General features: G+C 41.0%; 1 protein-coding gene across 4 annotated transcripts in view; it reads left to right on the top strand.

The window, feature by feature from the left end:
* The window catches only part of UBTD2 (ubiquitin domain containing 2), a 40,618-nt gene that overhangs the window by 6,106 nt on the left and 14,296 nt on the right, over positions 1-20,216 (top strand). Inside the window, exon 1 of one of the 4 annotated variants that reach the window (XM_014550382.1) lies at positions 9,500-9,657. The exons of 1 other annotated variant lie outside the window; for it this stretch is intronic. Coding sequence is in view for 2 of the 3 variants with exons in the window: in XM_005879367.2 (XP_005879429.1) it covers positions 18,806-18,839 (34 nt within the window). In the remaining variant the exon portion in view is untranslated. Of the gene's footprint in view, positions 1-9,499; positions 9,658-11,868; positions 11,900-18,790; positions 18,840-20,216 lie in introns of those variants that run through there. 2 more of the 4 variants (XM_014550380.1, XM_005879367.2) reach the window with 2 other exon arrangements.

Genomic DNA, 20,216 nt, shown 5'->3' with positions numbered 1-20,216 from the left:
AGGGGAGCCTGCCTTCCCCCGACGGGCCCCGCCGAGCTCTCCGCACCCTTCCTCGCGCGGCCGAGTTGGCGGGGCTCAGCTTTCCTGAGTTTCGGGTGACAGCTGCCCTGGTTGGTTCCAGTTTGGCCATTGAAACCTGCAAGTTTCTGGAGCTCGGCCGGGAGTCTCCGGCGGCCACAGGATGATTTGAACGAGGGTGGGGGTTCGGGCTGCAGCTGGGGGTGTCGGGCCAGCCTGCCTCCGGGGTGGGCTAGTCACATTCCTCTCAGGCTGACGCAAAGGGAAATATGTAGGATAAAAGCACACACAAGGGTCCGGCTTCCCGTAGGATCGGTGCCTTCAAGTTCTCTAACGGGACGCACTTCTGCTTCACTGTCTCCTAACTAGTTTGCTGAGGAAAGGCACTTTAATTCCGTCGGCCTTGTACAGCACTATAATAATAAAATTAACTCTGCCTTTACTCAAGTGACCTGTCACCGAACTCATCCTATAGCTGTGTGCAGGCTAGAATGTTTTACTTCAGGAGGAAGCATCTCCGAGGAGTAACGAAGGTGACAGTGTTGGCTTTGGTGCAGCCTTACGTTAGGTGTCTCACATGTGGGGCATGTGTATAAGTCACTAAATTCAGTCGTTTGGGGATCAAAGAGTTTACAGCTTTTTCTTAGACTAAAAGTTGTCGCTTGCCCTGTCACTTAAGCTCCGTCTGGAACCCATGCACACACCTAACTCCGTTCATGAATTTCCTGAATTGCCTGACCTTAGCCTTGCCCCTTCATGAGAAGCTGCGGGTCTCCTGCATGATGGCTAAATGCTGGGCAAACAGTTGGGAAGGTCAGAGGAGTGTTTCTGAAAAAATGGTCCAGGAAAACTACTTTGGAGTGCATTTCAAGTCATACCAGCCTCTTGGTGGCATATTAACAAAGATCCTCAGGGACAACAAAGCAGGAAGATAAAAAGGGTGGGATTTAAACCATAAAACAGTCTTGGGTTAAGGTCAGTTGGGGGTCACAGTGTTTCTTCCTGCCATTAAAGTAGTACTTGTTATAGGTGCTGTTTAGTTTTAATTAAATTGTTTTACACTTACGTTGAAATTGAAATAAACATTTTTTTCTTCTTGGTAATAAACTTGAGCCAATGTATTTCTTTTGATAGTATGACTTAATGACCAGCCTTCCATATTAGTGTGGGCTTTTAAAAACATGAAGTCTTGGGTTTTGGCTATTTATTACCAGTGGTATCTAGTTAGATAGTGATAGTATCAGTTTCTTTGAAAACTGAGTTCTCTGGACCTTAAGCAGTGCCATATTTTTCCAAATTAAAGTTTAGAAAAAAAGGAACATAAACCTTTATTTTCTTCTGGAGAGCAGGCATGGCCTTGGGGTGGAGGAAGGAGCTGTGTGGGATAAAGGACTATTTCTGGAATTTAATTATGGAAGCCTCTATTCTCCATTATTGTCCTAATAGTTAAGCGTTAATTGTGGTTTAAAGGAATCAGTTCAGGTGAGTGCTTCAGGTTAACAAATTAAACAGTTCTTGCTTATTACAGTAGGTTTTTGTTGGGAAAGGAAAGACTATTTTTTCTAAGGGTGTTGGCACAGATCCTTTGCATTTCAAACATTCAGTAGTGGTTAGTAGTTGTAATCTGGACATATTGGGTTATGAAAATCTTTTATCAACATGGAATAAAGTACAGTCTTCTGATGCTTTTCACAACAGATTTAAGATTTTCATGACAGATATAATTACATTCACAGTGTCATGCAAACATCATAGAATGGCAAATAATTGTATATCGAGAAAAACTTCCTTACTAGGTGCATTACTTGTTTGAAGGAATTTGAGAAATTTTTGCAAAAACTGTAGGATGTGGAAATGACTTAATTCATGTAAGATTTGTGTTATCTGAAATCATTTCTAGGATCTTCCTTTGGCATACCTTGCCTAGAATTCAGTTTTTGAGTTTTATCTACTTTGACCATCTTTTAATGCCTAATGTTAGTCAAGACAGGTATATTTTGATAGTTATTTAACAGTTCTCTCCACGATTTCATGCTCCTAGGATTTTCTATTGTTTTGACATTTTTAGATAGCATGTTCAGTATGGTTGTCTGCCTTATTATGATGACATTGTGATGTTTAGGACCTCTAGATCAGGTTTTCGCTCATGGCACTTGCTAAGGAATTAAACCTCTTATGATTTCTATTTTTTTCAAATATATTTTATTGATTTTTAACAGAGAGGAAGGGAGAAGGATAGAGAGCCAGAAACATCGATGAGAGAGAAACATCGATCAGCTGCCTCCTGCACATCTCGTACTGGGGATGTGCCCACAACCAAGGTACATGCCCTTGACCGGAATCGAACCTGGGACCCTTCAGTCCGCAGGCCGACGCTCTATCCACTGAGCCAAACCGGTTTTGGCCCTCTTATGATTTTTAAAAATAAGAACTATGGAGTTGGGGAATAATAAAATGAAATTAATTGAAGACAGCCAACTAGCTTCTTACTTTGTTCTCTTTAAAGACCATAGTGATGTACAAAGATTTTTACTTGGTGGGTGTGTCATTTATTCCATACATTGTGATATTCCAAAAGGACTCACCCAGGTGGTCACAAGTTTCCAGGTTTACAGGAGGATAACTGAATAATGGACATTCATTTTTTTAATTTATAAAATATATTTTTATTGATTTCGGAGAGGAAGCGAGAGTGAGAGAGAGATAGAAACCTCAATGATGAGAGAATCATAGGTAGGCTGGCTCCTGCACGTACTTACCCCACCCCTACTCCCCCCCACCCCACTGGGGATTAAGCCTGCAACCTAGGCATGTGCCCTGACCAGGAATTGAACTCCTGGTTCATAGGTCGACACTCAACAACTGAGTCACACAGGCTGGGCACTAGTTTCATTTTTTAATGGTAATAAAGACATATAAAATTTGCCATATTAAGCCCTTATCAGAAATATGATTTGCAAATATTTTCTCCCATTTTGTAGGTTGTCCTCTTACTTTCTTGATGCAGAACAGTTTCTAAGTTTAATGAAGTCCAATTTATTTTTCCTTTTGTTACCTGTGCTTCTAGCTTTAGTTTTATATATATTTAATTCTTTGCTGATGGGGAAAGAATAGCTTTGTAACCAGTAATTCACAAATCTTTTAAACAACATTTGTACTCTGAACTATGAATAGAAAGTTATTTTAAGTTTATTTCCTCTGTCTAATCTGGTAAAAAGGTTGATTAGCATTGAAATGGTTTTTTAAAAAGTTGACAAAGGTAATTTATAAACCCACTTCAACTTTTTCTTAATCAAGAGATGATTGTTGTGTTTCCTAGGGAAGCATTTTACTATCAACAAGCATTGAATACCCACAATATGCCTAATGTTGTATTGGTTGCTATTCTAAAAATGGAAATCATGATCCAGTTTCTTGAGTATGTAAAAATCGCTTTTTAGGAAAGCATAATAGAATATGCACACATGAAACAACTATAAAGCACTATATAAACATATAAAAATACCATAGAATAAACTGTGAAAGTGCTGAAGGTGTAAAGGAAAACAAAATTATCTCAGCTGCTCGAAGGTGTGAGGTACGGTTCTTCAACCCGCAGCATTAGCATCACCTGGGAGCATGTTGGAAATGCAGAATGTCAGGCCCCAACCCCAGCCTACTGAATCAGAATCTGTGTTTTAACAAGATTCCCAATGATTCTTACACAGTCATCTGGGGGAGGTTAACTGAAGGTGTAAAAGTGAATGACTGCTATAAATAAGTGAAAAAAGAAGGAAAGTGCTAAGAATTTAGTCATGAAAATTTCATAAAAGGTGGAGAAATGAGAAATCACCTCTCAGGGCCTGACCATGGTAAGTGCCTTAGTAAACTGAATTTTGTTGAAATACCGGGAAACATAAGAAAACAGGTCTGACTCTGAAACTGATAGATCTGATTGTATTTGAAAAGATCGTTCTTATAATTTCAGAAAATGATTTGTTTTGTTAACTTTTCATTCTAATGTGGTATTTGCAGAAAGTCTAGCCATAGTTTGTTACTCATGTCCTAATACTAGACTTCTTGGGCATCCAGCCCCAGAATATACCAATAGCCCTTGTATATTGAGGATGATGTCCTTGAGAGAAACACATTCTCTATGAGACATGAGTTACTTTCTTCACCAAGAATATCTTGCTTATCTCTTCCTTATATATTTTCAGTGTCCCATATATTATTTTACATATCGCCTCACTTGGTTGTTTATTGACTTTTCTTATGCTTCTATTCTTAGGGCTGTGCCTATAATAAAAAAAGAAAGCAGTTTTGAGCAGGAGGAGGGCTGAAGATTTGGTCTTCTATCCCTAGTGTGACAAGAGAAGTAAAATTATTTTGTATTTTCTGGATTGGTGAGCCCTGGAACTTTATGAGAGGGATGGCATAAAATTTCGTACCATTTGGAGAGAGACATCCTGTGAAATCGGAGGCATTTATTTGATGTAAAGCAGAGGGTGGCTGATTTTACTAGTAGGAATGGAGTTATGGAGAGCAAACCAAAAGGAAAATAGGCAGCAAGTAGGTCTAGGTTGGAAATACAGTGATATCCTGGATGGGTAGATGTATGAGAAATGAACTTAGGTCAGGGAAACTTGAGTTGGAAAATATTGGGATATGTGAAAAGCTGAACAATCTTTGGGAAGAGATTTAAGCACTTGAGTTTACATTGCAAATTGACGTGGGATATTGTGCCCCTGCTTAATAAGCTACCTTCCATTGGGCTAGTCCCACTCTCTTTTTAATTTTCTACCCCCAAATTTGTACTCTTATATTTTCCATGTTTTATATAAAGTATAATGTATTTTTATAAATATACTAGTGGCCCGGTGCACAGATTCGTGCACATTGAAAGGAAATTAGTTGTGCCAATAGTTGGTCTTCAGATACATTCTGTCGATGACGCCGGCTTCTTTCGGCTTCAGAGATACATTGTGCTAATAGTTGGTCTTCAGACATATATTGTCGATGATGCTGGTTTCAGCTTCAGAATGTCAACAAAAACAACCAAATTCATGATCAACAATGACAGATCGAAACACACGCATGCAATTGGTGCCAGCAAGAGCTTTATATGTATTGCACATGTACATATAAATGTTTTGTTTTTTTTAAAATATATTTTATTGATTTTTTACAGAGAGGAAGGGAGAGAGATAGAGAGTTAGAAACATCGATGAGAGAGAGACATCGATCAGCTGCCTCCTGCACATCTCCCACTGGGGATGTGCCCGCAACCCAGGTACATGCCCTTGACCGGAATCGAACCTGGGACCTTTGAGTCCGCAGGCCGACGCTCTATCCACTGAGCCAAACCGGTTTTGGCATATAAATGTTTATTTTTAAATTGCCAGTGCGCGTCATATGTACTGGCCGGTCGGTCGGACGGACGTACAGTTGGTCACTTAGCCTTTTGTATATATGGATTTCTATATTTTCCACTCTGTTTTATATTTTCAACACAAAGGGTTGAAATCTCTCTCACCCCCTCAACTCCCTGTTAAGATTATCTTGGAATTTATGTTAGAAGGGATTTCAGAAAGGAAAGGAGAGGGAGCGAGATTGAGAGAGAATCATAGATAGGCTGCCTCCTGCACACCCCCTACTGGGCATGGAGCCTGCAACCTGAACATGTGCCCTGACTAGGAATTAAACCATACCTCCTGGTTCATAGGTTGACGCTCAACCACTGAGCCGTGCTGGCTGAGCTGGAAAGGCATTATTAAAGAAGATTCTTACTATGGATATTAAATGTACTGGTTTTTCTTTTCACTGCTGATTTTATTTAGGAATCAGTTGCTAGTGCTATATACTATGGACAGAAGCTTTAAGCCTTGAGAAATGTTAGGAGTCTTCATTCCTCTGTTTTTTTTATAGCTTTAGTCTATAACACCTCTCTTTCTTATGGAGAAATTTTAATAAATTTTATTTTAAAATCCTATTCTCTTACTGTAAATGCAAAACTTTGGCAGCACATTGTGAGTAGTACTGTACTCAGGTGAGTCTCCTAATGAGAATTATTATTGAATGTTAATCAATAAGGAACTTTTGCCTTTATGTTAATTTAATGATTAGTTATCTCTCTTGTGGCTTTTGACCAAAACATATTCTTCTCTCATTGCAAGAAAGCACTAGGTTGATTTTGGTAAGCAGCATGATCATGTTAATTGGGCATGGTGATCAATTTGCTGATTTAGTGATTCTCTCATTTTTCCTTACTGCAGACCACCTGAATGGTTTATCTTCATTTGGTGGACCACTGCACCTGATTCTCCCGTCACCCCTCACCATCCTTACCCAGGTTTTTGCTTCTGCTTATCGGGCAGTAGTAGGCTACCAGCAAGGTCCTCATGATTCATTGGTAGTTCAAGGACCATAGGTTCAGACTTGACTCAACGCATATGTACTTAAAAATGTATGTGTGTTGGCCAAGAACAATCAGCATGTATTCATCTTGCATCAGCTACTTTGACTTGCAGTCAGCAAGAATCAAGTTTGTTTCTGAATATATTCCATCCATATATTGAGCTGAGAGGTTAAATATTGCTGAGTATACATTAGGTATTATAATACCATATTTTTGCATGTTTGCAGTAGAACTTGTAGAAGTTTCCATTGTAGTTCAGACATGAAATTTCTGTTGAAGTTAGATGTCAAAGAAAAAATATTTATGTGTGAAAATTATTTAAAATGAATTTTACTTGTGTGGGATCTTAATGATGTATATTTGCTGAAGACTTCACTGGGAAATGAACTAGTGACTTTGGGGCTTCTCTGATTAAATTCTTACCCCACAGGAAACCCTACAGATAATTTTTTGCATTTAATATAATTGGCTTGTAGGTATAAGCAAGTCAGATTGCTTTTTTGCATTGGTTCAGATAGTGCTATGTGACAAGAGTATCAAAGGGACAGAGTAACAAATAGTCTAGAGAACCATGGTCGGCAAACTGCGGCTCGCGAGCCACATGCGGCTCTTTGGCCCCTTGAGTGTGGCTCTTCCTAAGCCTTAGGAGTACCCTAATTAAGTTAATAACAATGTACCTACCTATATAGTTTAGCTTTAAAAAATTTGGCTCTCAAAAGAAATTTAAGTCATTGTACTGTTGATATTTTGGCTCTGTTGACTAATGAGTTTGCCGACCACTGGCCTAGAACATTTAAGTTACAAATCTGCTTCATGATAAACTGTCACACTCAACTTAGGGCAGACACTTTATTTTTTAGGTGAATTGAGATGGTTCTTCTAAAACTTAAAAAATAGCCAACCTCCTGGCAGAAATAATTTTCTGACTTCTGCTCTGTGAAAGCAAATAGTTTGTGGTCTAATGGAGGAATCGTACATTTAAATAATTAGGAAAAGTTTTAAGTCACTATAGCAATACAAAAAGTAGTATGGAAGTTCAAGGAGTAGTAAAGGAGCAGGGCCAGAAAACTTAGCTAAAGAGGTGGCATAAGAAGTTGGTCTTGAAAGACGGGCAGATGTAGAAAAGGCAGAAGGGCATTCTTTATACAGAGGAAATTACTTGTATAGAAATATGAAAAAAAACAACAAAACATGGCATTTGGGGGGACTGGTAAGTAGCTTGTGGAGTGGATAGGTGAAATGTGAAGTTATTAAGGTATGTTGTCAACTTTGGAAGGCATAGTTACCATAGTGAGACCAAGTTGTGAGACAATATTATCCTATATAATAAAAGCCTAATATGCTAAGTGTCCAACTGTTTGACCGGCCGCTATGACATGCACTGACCACCAGGGCACAGACGCTCCGACTGATAGGTTAATTTGCTGTTGGGGTCCGGCCGATCGGGACTAGGCAAAATGGGCCAGATACGCTCTGGAGTCCTCCCACAGTCCCTCCCCAGCCCCGATCACGCACCTTCTCTCTGTATAAAAGCCTAAGTGACCATTCGACCATCTGACTGATAGCTATGATGCTCAATGACCACCAGGGGGCAGCAGACGTACAGGCTGGTAGCTATGACGTGCACTGACCACCAGGGGGCAGACGCTCAATGCAGGAGCTGCGGTGACTTGGCAGCTGCGGTTCTCGGGTGACGCACCTGGAACGTGAGAGGAGGGAGCCCAATTCCAGGGTCTGTCACCCGAGAACCGCCCTCTCATAATCTGGCACCTTTCAGGGATGTCAGAGAGCCGGTTTCAGCCCAATCCCTGCAGGCCAGGCCAAGGGACCGCACCGGTCACGAATCTGTGCACTGGGCCTCTAGTAGGTAATACTGGTTAAACGCTTTAAATATTTTTTTTTTCTTTTTGTATATCTAACAGTTACACTAATTTCCATTCACTGCTACATTCTGAGGTTATTTTATACAAGTTTCTGATGTACTAGGTTGTCGTAGTCTTTAACAGATCTTTATTCTTTTGTAATTTTAATGGATTGTCACATATTAAGCATAAAAATTGTTAGATTTTTTTTACATGTACATGTATGTGTTTGTTCCAGATCAGTCTTTGTCTCTTAGGTCCTAGTTTTCTGGCATATGGAAAGAGTTTGGGTTAAGATTCTGCAGCTTGCCTGAGTTTTAATCTCTATTGAGAAAAGGCCTGCATTAGCTGTGGTCCTTTGGACTCCGTTCCGTCCATTGTTGAAAAAAGAGAATGGATTAGATTTTTTTTTTTTAATATGTTTCTGTTCATTTTTTTTAGAGGTAGAGGAAGAAAAAGAGAGTGAAACATTGATGAGAGAGAAACATTGATTGGCTGCCTCCCAAAAGCCCTCTACTGGGGATCGAGCCCGCAACCTGAGCATGTGCCCTGACCAGTGCACATGGTCACCGGTGACCTCTCAGTGTAAGGGACGACACTCAACCAACTGAGCTACACCGGCCAGGGAAAAATAGAACATCTTTATCAAAGTTGTTAGACACATTTTTAAGTAATTTTCAAGTATATCAAGAAGTTAAAAGACTAGTACAATAAACACTTGAATATCTGTCACCTAGATTGAACGAACGTGTGTGTGCATACACATATACATTTGCTTAACTGAAAGTGAGCACAGACATCATGACACTTCAACATGCATCTCTTAAAATTAGGGTTCTCCTACATAACCGCTATCTCCTGCATAACAGCTAAATACCATTATTGCTCCTAAGAAGATTAACTATTATTTCCTAATTTCTAGTCCATAAGCAGAATTCCCCAGTCATCCCAAAACTGTTTTATAGCTTTTTTTTCCAAACTAGGATCTAATCAGCATTTAGACATTGCATCTGTTTGTCTCTCTAATCTTGTAAAATCTAGAACAACTCCTCCCCGTTTCCTTCCCTATGACATTGACTCTTCCACCCCCAACATTGATTTTATGGAGTCTTGTAAAATGTACCACATTCTGGATTTGTTTGATTGTTTCTCTGTGGAATCATTTAGTGTATTCTTCTAGCCTCTGTGTTTTCTTTAAACTGGAAGTCAGGTAGATCTAATTCTAATAGAATATGATTCTTTATTTCTGGGTTACAATGGTCCCAAAATGCAAACTTTTTCCAGTTCTTTTCTGCTAACTTTCACAGTAGGATAGCCTTTCATTAGTGAATAAGCCTGAGCCTGAGAAACCATTTGGTCTGGCCCTGCCAGCCATTAGGGGTGAGTTAAATGTTTGACCAAATATAGCAGGCTGATTTTTAAGTTGATAATTTTGTATGACACTCAAATCTATACTAATAAAAGGGTAATATGCTAATTAGTCTGGACGTCTTCTGGATGACCATCCGAAAGTCCTTCCTGACAAAGCTGGGCCCGAGCGAAGCCACCTGGGGTCCTGGGCGCCTGCAGCTGGCCTAGGCAAAGCTACCTGTGGTCCCGGGTGCCTCTGGCCGGCCCGGGCCAAGCCAGCCTGGGTCCCAAGTGCCTGCAGCTGGCCGGAGGAGAGAAGCCTGGGTCCCGGGTGTGGGCCAAGGCAGAGGCAGTTAGGTGCAATCAGGCCAGCAGGGGAGCAGTTAGGGGCGATCAGGCCAGCAGGGGAGCAGTTAGGGGCGATCAGGCAGGCAGGCAGAGGTGATTAGGGGCGATCAGGGAAGCAGGCAGAGGGATTAGGAGCCAGCAGTCCCAGATTGCAAGAGGGATCCCAGATTGGAGAGGGTACAGGCTGGGCTGAGGGCCCCCTCCTCCCCCTGTGCACGAATTTTGTGCACCGGGCCTCTAGTGATGTTATAAATATCCAAGTGGCCTTGGCAGAAAAAAGATTCTCTACCCCTGCTAAACTTTCATAGGACTATTCTTCAAGTACTTATTTCCCTTCTCCCATTTTCCCCCAACTGTCGGATGACAGTTTCCTTTAGTGAAGAATAATTGACAAATATAATTGTACTAGTGGCCTGGTGCATGAAATTCATGCAGGGGGGGGTGTCCCTCAGCCTGGCCTGCACCCTCTCCAATCTGGGACCTCTCGGGGGATGTCCAACTGCCGGTGTGGGATTGGGCCTAAACTGGTCGTTGGACATCCCTCTCGGAATCTGGGACCGCTGGCTCCTAACTGCTCACCTGCCTGCCTGTCTGATCACCCCTAACCACTCTGCCTGCTGGCCTGATCGCCCCCAACTGCCCCACGCCCCGCCGGCCTGATGACCCCCAACTGCCCATCCCTGCCAGCCTGATCGCCCCTAACCGCCTCTGCCCTGGTCTAATTAGCATATTACCCTTTTATTAGAATAGATATTTATATTTAAGTGTACAGCATCATGATTTGATAATAGCTTTTCAGTCATTTAAGGTTTACAAATAGAATTAATAACATGAGAAGAACGGTGATTGTGATGCTTTTTGTTTTTAAAGAGTCTTCACATTCCTTTTTTAGTTTTTTTATTACAGTTTACATACATCACTATATTAGTTTCTTCTGTAGCAACCAACTTGTACTTCTTTTTTTAAAATACATTTTTATTGATTTCAGAAAGGAAGGGAGAGAGAGAAATAATCAATGATGAGAGAGAAACATTGATCAGCTGCCTCCTGCACGCCCCCTACTTGGAATAGAGCCTGCAACCCAGGCATGTGCCCTTGACTGGAATCAAACCTGGGACCCTTTGACCACAGGCCAATGCTCTATCCACTGAGCCAAGCCTGCCAGGGCCACATACTTTTTCTCGATTCTTATGAGAAGGACTCTGACCTTAAGGAAGGCCAATGATAATATATCCATATTACAGAGAAGGAAGCTGAGGCATAGAGAAGTTTTCATCTGAGTAAGGAATAAGAAGAGTAGCCCAAACTGTAAGCTCTATCTTCTGTTTTCTAATTCAGTATTCTCTCCACAAATGGTGAGGGGTTTTGGTTGACTTTTCTTTCCTTGCAGCAGAAATGTGCATGGGTGTTTCCCTTCATGGCAGTAAACACAGTTGAGTTGAAGTTAATCGAGTGTGGTTCTTAAGGATTCTTTGTGTTCATACTCCACAATGGAGATGGCAGCAGTAAAAAAATGAAGTGGGTAATTGTCTTCAATCTTAGTCAACAAATTACATTGCATCTCACAAGATAGAAATTTTGAACTGAGTTCTTAATTATCTAACTGGAGCAAATGGGGAAAAGTAATAATGTTCATCTTCTTTTGTGTCCCTTTACCCAGTTATCTTCTTTCTCATCATTACCTCTGCTGCCTCTACCAGACTGAATGTTTTCAGCTTAAAACTCAGTTTATTCAAGCCTGACGAATTTAGTAGTTGAACTGTGTGGGGAAACAAGTTTTCTTGAAGTGCAAGAAGGGAAGGCTTTGTCTAATCTGGAGGAAGCTTAATAAAGTTTTTCTAGGCCTGTGCTCATAAACCACACTTAGTGGTGTATTAGAAAAATCCATCTGCCTCGAATCATAAAGTGATGATTGTCCCAAGGGGTGAGTTGAAGGAGGTTATATGGAAGTCCTCTCTGATTGGTGTAGCCAGCAGTTAAAGGATGGGGACTAGAACTTGGAAGTGAATGAGTGTCTGTACTTACAATATCAGCATATGGACATTTAGAACCACCTCCTGTTTTATAGCAGATTAAAAGAGCAGGCACCCTCCCTCTCCTGGAGTGTGTCATTCAGAAGTGGGGTGGGTTGGGGACCCTATGGTGGTTCCATAATATTGTTTCATTATAATAGCTGTGCTTTTCTGGCAGTCACCAATGAATTTCTGCCTTGGATTTCAGTTATCCTGGAAAAAACTAATTTTAACTTGGTGGTGATTAAAATCTTTTGGGCCTTTGAGCATTGTTGTGTTCCCCAAAATTAACACAGAAAGCCTGTTGAACAAACCCTTCTGTGAATTTGGCTTTTGCTGCTCTGGGTTTGTGATGGTTGTACCCTGTCACAGATAATTACTCTCTTCCTAGTAGTTTAGATGCCCTTTAAATTCTCATCATTTTGAACTGAAAAAATGAGATGTGCTACTACATTTAATAAGCAGACATATTGAAAAGTAACTTGAGAAACAAAATGATATCTAATACTTCTGGAATGAACGTTGAATTTTTTAAAAAATATATTTTATTGATTTTTTTACAGAGAGGAAGGGAGAGGGATAGAGAGTTAGAAACATCGATGAGAGAGAAACATCGATCAACTGCCTCCTGCACACCCCCCACTGGGGATGTGCCCACAACCAAGGTACATGCCCTTGACCGGAATTGAACCTGGGACCTTTCAGTCCGCAGGCTGATGCTCTATCCACTGAGCCAAACCAGTCAGGGCTGAACATTGAATTTTTAAAACATTTAAGCTCTAAGAATGGGGATTGCTTATATGGCTTTTGTTTTGTTTTTTACTCATTTTTTATTTTTTTTATAGAGAGAGGAAACGGGGGGGGGGGGGGGGAGAGAAACTATTGATTGCCCCCCATGCCTGTCCCGACGGGGGGACTGGATATCAAACCCAAAACTTGGGTATGTTCCCTGGCTGGGAATCGAACCCGCAACCTTTTGGGATGATACTCCAACCAACTGAGCCACAAATTCAAAAAAGCATATTTAAGAAAAAGTACTTATCCTACTAGCTAACAAACATTTTGGTGTGTACCTTCTGGGCTCAGGGTGTATAGCTCTATGTATAAGAGAGAGTGAACAAAAACGGGGTTCCTATGTTCAGCAGAATGGGAGGTGCTTTCTGAGGTCATTGCAGCCACAGCTTCCAGAGCAGTTTGGCTTTTACTGATGTTCTCACTTCGAACTGTAATGGGAATGTCATTGTTAGCTTTTCGTTTTTGGAGGGTTGGTTTACCTATTTTTTTCTAAAATTGGCTTGGCTATGTGTTTTAAAGTTAGGAATTAGTACAGACACCACAGTGATGTGAGAGATGCACATCCCAGGACTTAATCTGATGAATATGGTATAAACTAGAGTGAGGGGAATCCCCACTGTAATTGGGTAAGTTTCCCAACGCTTTATGTTGGCAGTTTGCAAGAATATAGTGTTGCTTTCTGGTAGTACTTCCTTCTGAAAAGGGCAGTTAAATAACCTAAAAGTTAGGCTTGGGATTTTTTTAAAATATATATTTTATTGATTTTCTACAGAGAGGAAGGCAGAGGGACAGAGAATCAGAAACATCGATGAGAGAGAAACATTGACCAGCTGCCTCCTGCACACTCCACAACCAAGGCACATGTCCTTGATCGGAATCGAACCTGGGACCCTTGAGTCCGCAGGCCGACGCTCTATCCACTGAGCCAAACCGGTTAGGGCTAGGCTTGGGATTTTGTAATGGTGATAACCAAAGATGAAATTTAAAAGTATTATAGGACATCCAAGATATTTCTCTCCTTTTCCATGAATCTAACCCAAGGGCAGTACAGTTCCTGGTAGTTTTTCTGTTGTGATGTTTAAGTTCCATTTCTGCTCTATGGATTTTGTGTCAAAATCTTGGACAGGCCAAAATACTATTATGTTTTATGGTTCTATTGAACCTACTCTGATTCTTACCTGTTTTGAAAAAAGCAAGAGTGTTTTGACTGCACTTAGAAACCTATTCAAAGAGAAGGACTTGGCAGATGAACAAAATTTTAAGCAAAGTGTGTTTACCCACATTTTTGCCAGGCTCTTTAACCTTAGAATTTCTCAAGCAATGAAGACTTTTCAGATTGATAAGGGAGACCACCTTGAATAAAGAAACTTATGGACTGCTAATGTCTTTCTTAAGAAACACTTAGTACTCCCTTGGCAGTGGGGTTGGGACTGGCACCAACATACTTTTGGTAATTGGTGTATGCTGGGAAATAGTGTGTTGTTTGGGCACTTAGGATCAATACCAACTTGGTATGCCATCTTAAACACCGGTTCATATCTTTGAAACCTCATGGAGACCCAAGACCTTACAGATGGATTGATCATGTAGTTTCACTTTGGAAGAGTAGGTCAAAGTCTGGGAGTATGTTGAAAATTTATTCTAGTAACTTTTTTTTTAACATGGTCTTTTGCAAACCTCAGGGAACAGTTTATTTTTATTTTTTGAATATATGTTTATTGATTTCAGAGAGGAAGGAAGAAGGAGAGAGAGATAGAAACATCAGTGATGAGAGAGAATCATTGATTGGCTGTCTCCTGCACCCTACCAGGGATTGAGCCCGCAACCAGCTACTGAGCCAAACCAGCTGGGCTATTCTAGTAACTCATTAAATACTTGTACCAATCCTATGGAATACATATTATTGTCATCACCCTTATCCTCTTCCCCAGCTAAGTACTTTACCTTTTTAAGTTTGTCTCTTCATTTTATGATGAAATTATTGGGTGAATTCAATGAGACAGTATATAGCAGGGGTCCTCAATCTACGGCCCGCAGGCCACATGCAAATACAAATATTGTATTTGTTCCCGTTTTTTTTTTTTTTTTACTTCAAAATAAGATATGTGCAGTGTGCATAGGAATTTGTTCATAGTTTTTTTTTAAACTATAGTCCGGCCCTCCAACGGTCTGAGGAACAGTGAACTGGCCCCCTGTTTAAAAAGTTTGAGGACCCCTGGTATATAGATAGCACTCAGCACAATGGCTGGACCATAGTAAGAATACTCTGTTGATTATTCTTTTTTTTTTTTTCTGAAAACAGCATTTTGTGACAAACTGCTACCCTTTACCCATGATACAACAGAGTGGTAGGGGTCATTCCCTCTAAGGTATTCTAAATGCTAGCAGAAATAATCTTGAAGAATTTTGAGTTTATCAAGAAAAGTCTCAAAAGATCTAATTCTCACCAGACATCCTTATGGTGTCCTGGATCTTTGGGACCAAGTTGGATCTAGATTAATATCATAATTGCTCTCCCAAACTCAAATCTATATCCAAGGGATTATCAGAGGGTCACAGGCCCCTTTTTATTTTTAATGACTATTATCTAGCCTTTTTAAAAATAGTATATTTTTAAATTTATTGATTTTAGAGAGAGAGATGGGGATGAGAGAGAAGCATCAATGTGTTGTTCCACTTATTTATGCATTCATTGGTTGATACTTTCAAGGCCCTGACCAGGGATCGAACCTGCAACCTTGGCATATTGACACTCTAATCTAGTCATATTCAGTTTTATCCAGTTGTTCCAAAATATCTTTTATAACTTTTTCCATACCAGGTTCCAAAGTTCATGTTTTGTTTCATTTATTATAAACTAGTGGTTCTCAACTGGGGACAGTTTTGCCCTCCAGGGTATATTTGGTAATGTCTGAAGATATTCAAACTTTTCCCTTTATCCTTTGTATTTTCTATAAACAAGAAGATTTACAATTTTAAATAGATTCAAGTTAAACATTTTGGGTAAGAATGGTTCATGTGCCCTGGCCGGTGTGGCTTAGTTGGTTGGAGCTTTGTCCTGTACACTGAAAGGTAGGGTGTTGAACTCCTAGGTTCAGGAGGCAACCTGTCAATGTTACTTTCTCACATGGATGTTTCTCTCTCTCTCTTCTCCTCCCCCACAGCCCCCTCTCCCACACCCCCTTCCTTCCCTCCCTCTGTCCCTTTCCCTCCCTCCCTTTCTCTCTAAAATCAATAAATAAAATTTTAAATAGATTATGCTTTAATTGCTTAATTTTTATAAACTTGAGGATCAAAGCATAGTAAAGTACTCATTTCTATAAAAGCCTAATATGCAAATTGTCCCCTCAGGAGTTCGACCAACTGGAAGTTAGATCTCTCGTTATGTTGTGCGCTGACCACCAGGGGGCGGCACGGAACAAATGAAGGCCTGGACCAGCAGCTGGAAGGCCCCGATCAGCCCTGATTGCCGGCCAAGCCTAGGGACCCTTCCCATGCATGAATTTCATGCACCGGGCCTCTAGTTTCTATTATAAAATCGTAGCACTAAAAATGATATATGTAACATCTACACTAATAAAAGGGAAATATGCAAATTGACTGTATCTTCGTGACACCCCCACAGCCAATCAGGAGTGAGTATGCAAATTAACCCAACAAAGATGGAGGGTTGATTTGCATACACAGGTGCCAAGCGACTGGGGGCGGGGTGGCCACTTGTGCACGCCGGTGCCAAGCAGCCTGGGTCCTGGAGACGGGCGTCCTTGGGATCCAGACCGCTCTGAGCTTGTAGGCCCGGAGTGCCCATGGTCGGTCGTTCAGGGACTCCCGGCCACTCTGGGCCTATGCGCACAGGCGCTGAGCAGCCGGGGACGGGGCGCTTGTGTGTGCACTGACACCAAGCAGCCTGCGTCCCGGGGGCAGGTGTGGCTCTGAGCCTGTAGGCCTGCATGTAGGTGCCGAGTGGCCGTGGGCAGGGCGGGAACATCCCCGGGACCCAGGCGCTCTGAGCTGGCGCAAGCACAAGCAGCCGGGGGCGGGGCGGGAACGTCCCCTGCAGCGAGCGTGCAGACAGCAGGGTCCTGCTTGCCCCTGGCCGTGGCAGCGAGGGGCAAGCAGTCCTCCGCAGGGCCCCTACAGAGAGCAGACACCAGGGCCCTGCTTGTCCCTGGCTCTGGTGGCGAAGGGCAAGCAGGCCCCCACAGAGAGCAGCCACCAGGGCCTGTGGTGGCATCAAGCAGGCAGGTCCACAGGGAGCCGGGAACCATGGGGAGCAGGCCTAAGCCGACAGTTGGACATCCCCTGAGAGCTCCCAGATTGGAGAGGGTGCAGGTCGGGCTGAGGGTCCCTACCCCCCTCCCCCGTGCATGAATTTCATGCACCGGGCCCCTAGTACTTAGATAAATATGCATACATGTGATCTTTAGTACCTTATCTATTATAGAGGCTGAGTACTTACAAATTGAAGCTGACAGACTAGAAAACTGCATTACCTCCTCCCTTATAATAGGATTCCTCATTGGTGAGCCAGCTATCTCCAAAGAAATGAATTAGGTGGTTGATTGGATGGGGTTGGGGAGGTGGTGCTGCTCACTTAGCTTTTCCTTTGTCCAATCAGATATTCCATTGGTTATAATGATGCCCAAGAAGGATGGATCAGTGCTACTAGAAAAACTCAACACATGCTTTATTTTGAGTGAACCTTTGTTATTGATTGGGTATGTGAAAGAAAACATTTCTCAGCCCAGGTAAGACATGGAGTAATATAAGGATAAGAGAGGCCTGGACTTTGAATCTAGTTATAGAGTCATAGTCTTGCCACTTCTTGATCTTGAGCAAGTCTTTTATCCTTGTTACCTCTTACATTACTTCCTGTAAAATAGTAAAGGTGGCTTGTACCATCTAAGGTTTCCTCCACCTCTAAATTCTCAGACAGTAGAGAGGATATCCTATATAATAAAAGCCTAATATGCAAATTGATCGAATGGCGGAACAACAGGTTGCTATGACGGGGGCAGATGCTCAATGCAGGAGCTGCCCCTAGGCCCCAGGCCAGCCAAGACGGGTGCCAGCAGGGGCGCCCCGATCACCCCGCCCGTTGCCCCACAGATTGGCCCTGATCACCAGCCAGGCCTAGGGACCCTACCCATGCACGAATTTCATGCACCGGGCTTCTAGTGGTTATGATAACTGTTGGCATGTTAATGCTTTTATTTTAGGCATTTTAATCTCCATATCCTATTTTTATTTTGGCAGTTCGCTGCTTTAGATTAAGGGAATATATGTTATATGTATGTATGTATAAATAGTGCATTCTGAATTTATATGAGAATAAAATATTTTACAAGTATCTTTTTAGGGTAGCACAATCTGCTATGGAATGGTCTGTAGGATCTACTCTTACCTCTTAGAGTGGCAGGAAAATTTCCCTTTTATTTTCATGATTTTAAGACTCATTTTCTAAAGTGGGAGCATCATCTCAGTCCTAGTCCTTGCTGCTTTACAGTCTTCAGAATTCTTTGAAACAACATTTTGTCTTTGACGGTGATCTCTTTAAATACCCCTTTTTCTTTTCTTCTTCTTTTTTTTACTCCCTGTCAGCTATTGTTTTAGGGAAAGTGATGCTTTCAGTCTTCAAGTCTGCTGAAGTTATTTTGCCTTGAGTTATATCTTGATATTTACCTTATCTATGCATTATGACTTCTTGTTTCTTCATTTGAAGAATTCGATTATTAAATCCCGGTTTTCAAAGCGGGGACAAAAGCAGGAAAATGACTGTAAACACATTTCACTTTGGAAATCATTGTTTTTAATCATTAAAGTGTCAAAATTAGTTAATGCAAAGTGCATTCAATTGTGGAGTAAAAATATTTAAGATTGTGTTGCTATTTAAATCTGAGAAGCAAGCCTTTCTTGTTTTTATTCCATGTTAGAGCTCTTTGTCACAGAGTGGGAAGAAGTGTTGAAAGGTTATAAGGAAAGATAAGGAGAAGATGAATGTGATTTAAGAGGCTTCTGAGAAGATGAATTTTTGGCAATGTGTCTTGATAAAAACAGGTATTTTTTTAGATGTCTTTTTAAAAATTAGATTTCTGCCCTAGCTGGTTTAGCTCAATGGATAGAGCGTCGGCCTGTGTACTGAAGGGTCCCAGGTTCGATTCTGGCCAAGGGCATGTGCCTGGGTTGTGGGCTCAATCCCCAGTAGGGGGTGTGCAGAAGGCAACCAATCAATGATTCTCTCTCATCATTGATGTTTCTATCTGTCTCCCTCTTCCTTCCTCTCTAAAATCAAGAAAATACATTTTTTTTAAAAAAATTAGATTTCTGCCTTAGCGAGTTTTCTCAATGGTTAGAGTGTCAGCCCGAGTGACTGAAGGGTGTCAAGTTGGATTCTAGTCAGGCACAAACCTCAATTGCAGGCTCTATTACCAGTCCCTGATCAGGGCACATGCAGGAGGCAGCTAATCAATGTATCTCTTTCATATCAGTGTTTCTGTCTCTCCTCCCTTCCACTCGCTCAAAAAAAATTTTTTTTTCAAATGGAAAAAATATCCTCAGGTGAGAATTAACAAAAAAAATTGTTTCTTTAATCTTTTGTTTCTTTTTTAATATATTTTTATTGATTTCAGAAAGGAAGGGAGAGAGAGAGAAACATCAATGATGACAGAGAATCATTGATTGGCTGCCTCCTGCACGTCCCCTACTGGGGGGCCTGCAACCTGGACATGTGCCCTTGACGGGAATCAAACCTGGGACCCTTTAGTCCGCAGGCCAACACTCTGTCCAAATGAGCCAAACATACTAGGGCCAATCTTTCGTTTCTTATATGCATGGAATAAAACTAAGTATGGTTGCTTGCCTGCAATTTAAAGATTAAGAAACAAATATGGTGAATAAGAGCTGTTTTCTGTGTTTAAATCAGAGCATAGTACTTAGTCCTATTTATATGAGTAATATTGAATATCTGTTTTAGTGTCAGGAGTCAGTTGTGTGAAGCAGGTACATCTGAAAGTTTCAGAGCATAAAATATCTAAATGAGCATACATATTTTATATCTGTTTTTACATAATTAGAAATGGTTTACTTGGTGCAAATAGCTCCTTAGGCTGATTTCTGTATCCAACTATTTGCAGAAATGCATTTTTGTGATATCAGCTAAAATCAAAACACAAGATTCAGTGAGCAAATTCTTAGAAAATGTACTCTGATAAATGCACAGGAAGTGCATGACAATCAGAACAATTCTTTTTAAGATTAGGAAGGTTTACTGAAATACTTATTTGTAGTTTTATTATATACCAATCATTATTATATGTGCTTTACAAATACTAACTTTTTAAGTTCTCATAACAATCCTAAATATTTATGTTTTTTTTTAATTAAATCTTTATTGTTCAGATTACATTTGTTCCTCTTTTTTTTCCCCCCATAACT

Source organism: Myotis brandtii, unplaced genomic scaffold (genome assembly GCF_000412655.1).
Source record: "Myotis brandtii unplaced genomic scaffold, ASM41265v1 scaffold6, whole genome shotgun sequence".
NCBI lineage: Eukaryota > Metazoa > Chordata > Mammalia > Chiroptera > Vespertilionidae > Myotis > Myotis brandtii.
Note: the sequence above shows the minus strand (reverse complement) of the source record. Positions and strands in the feature narration are given on the sequence as shown.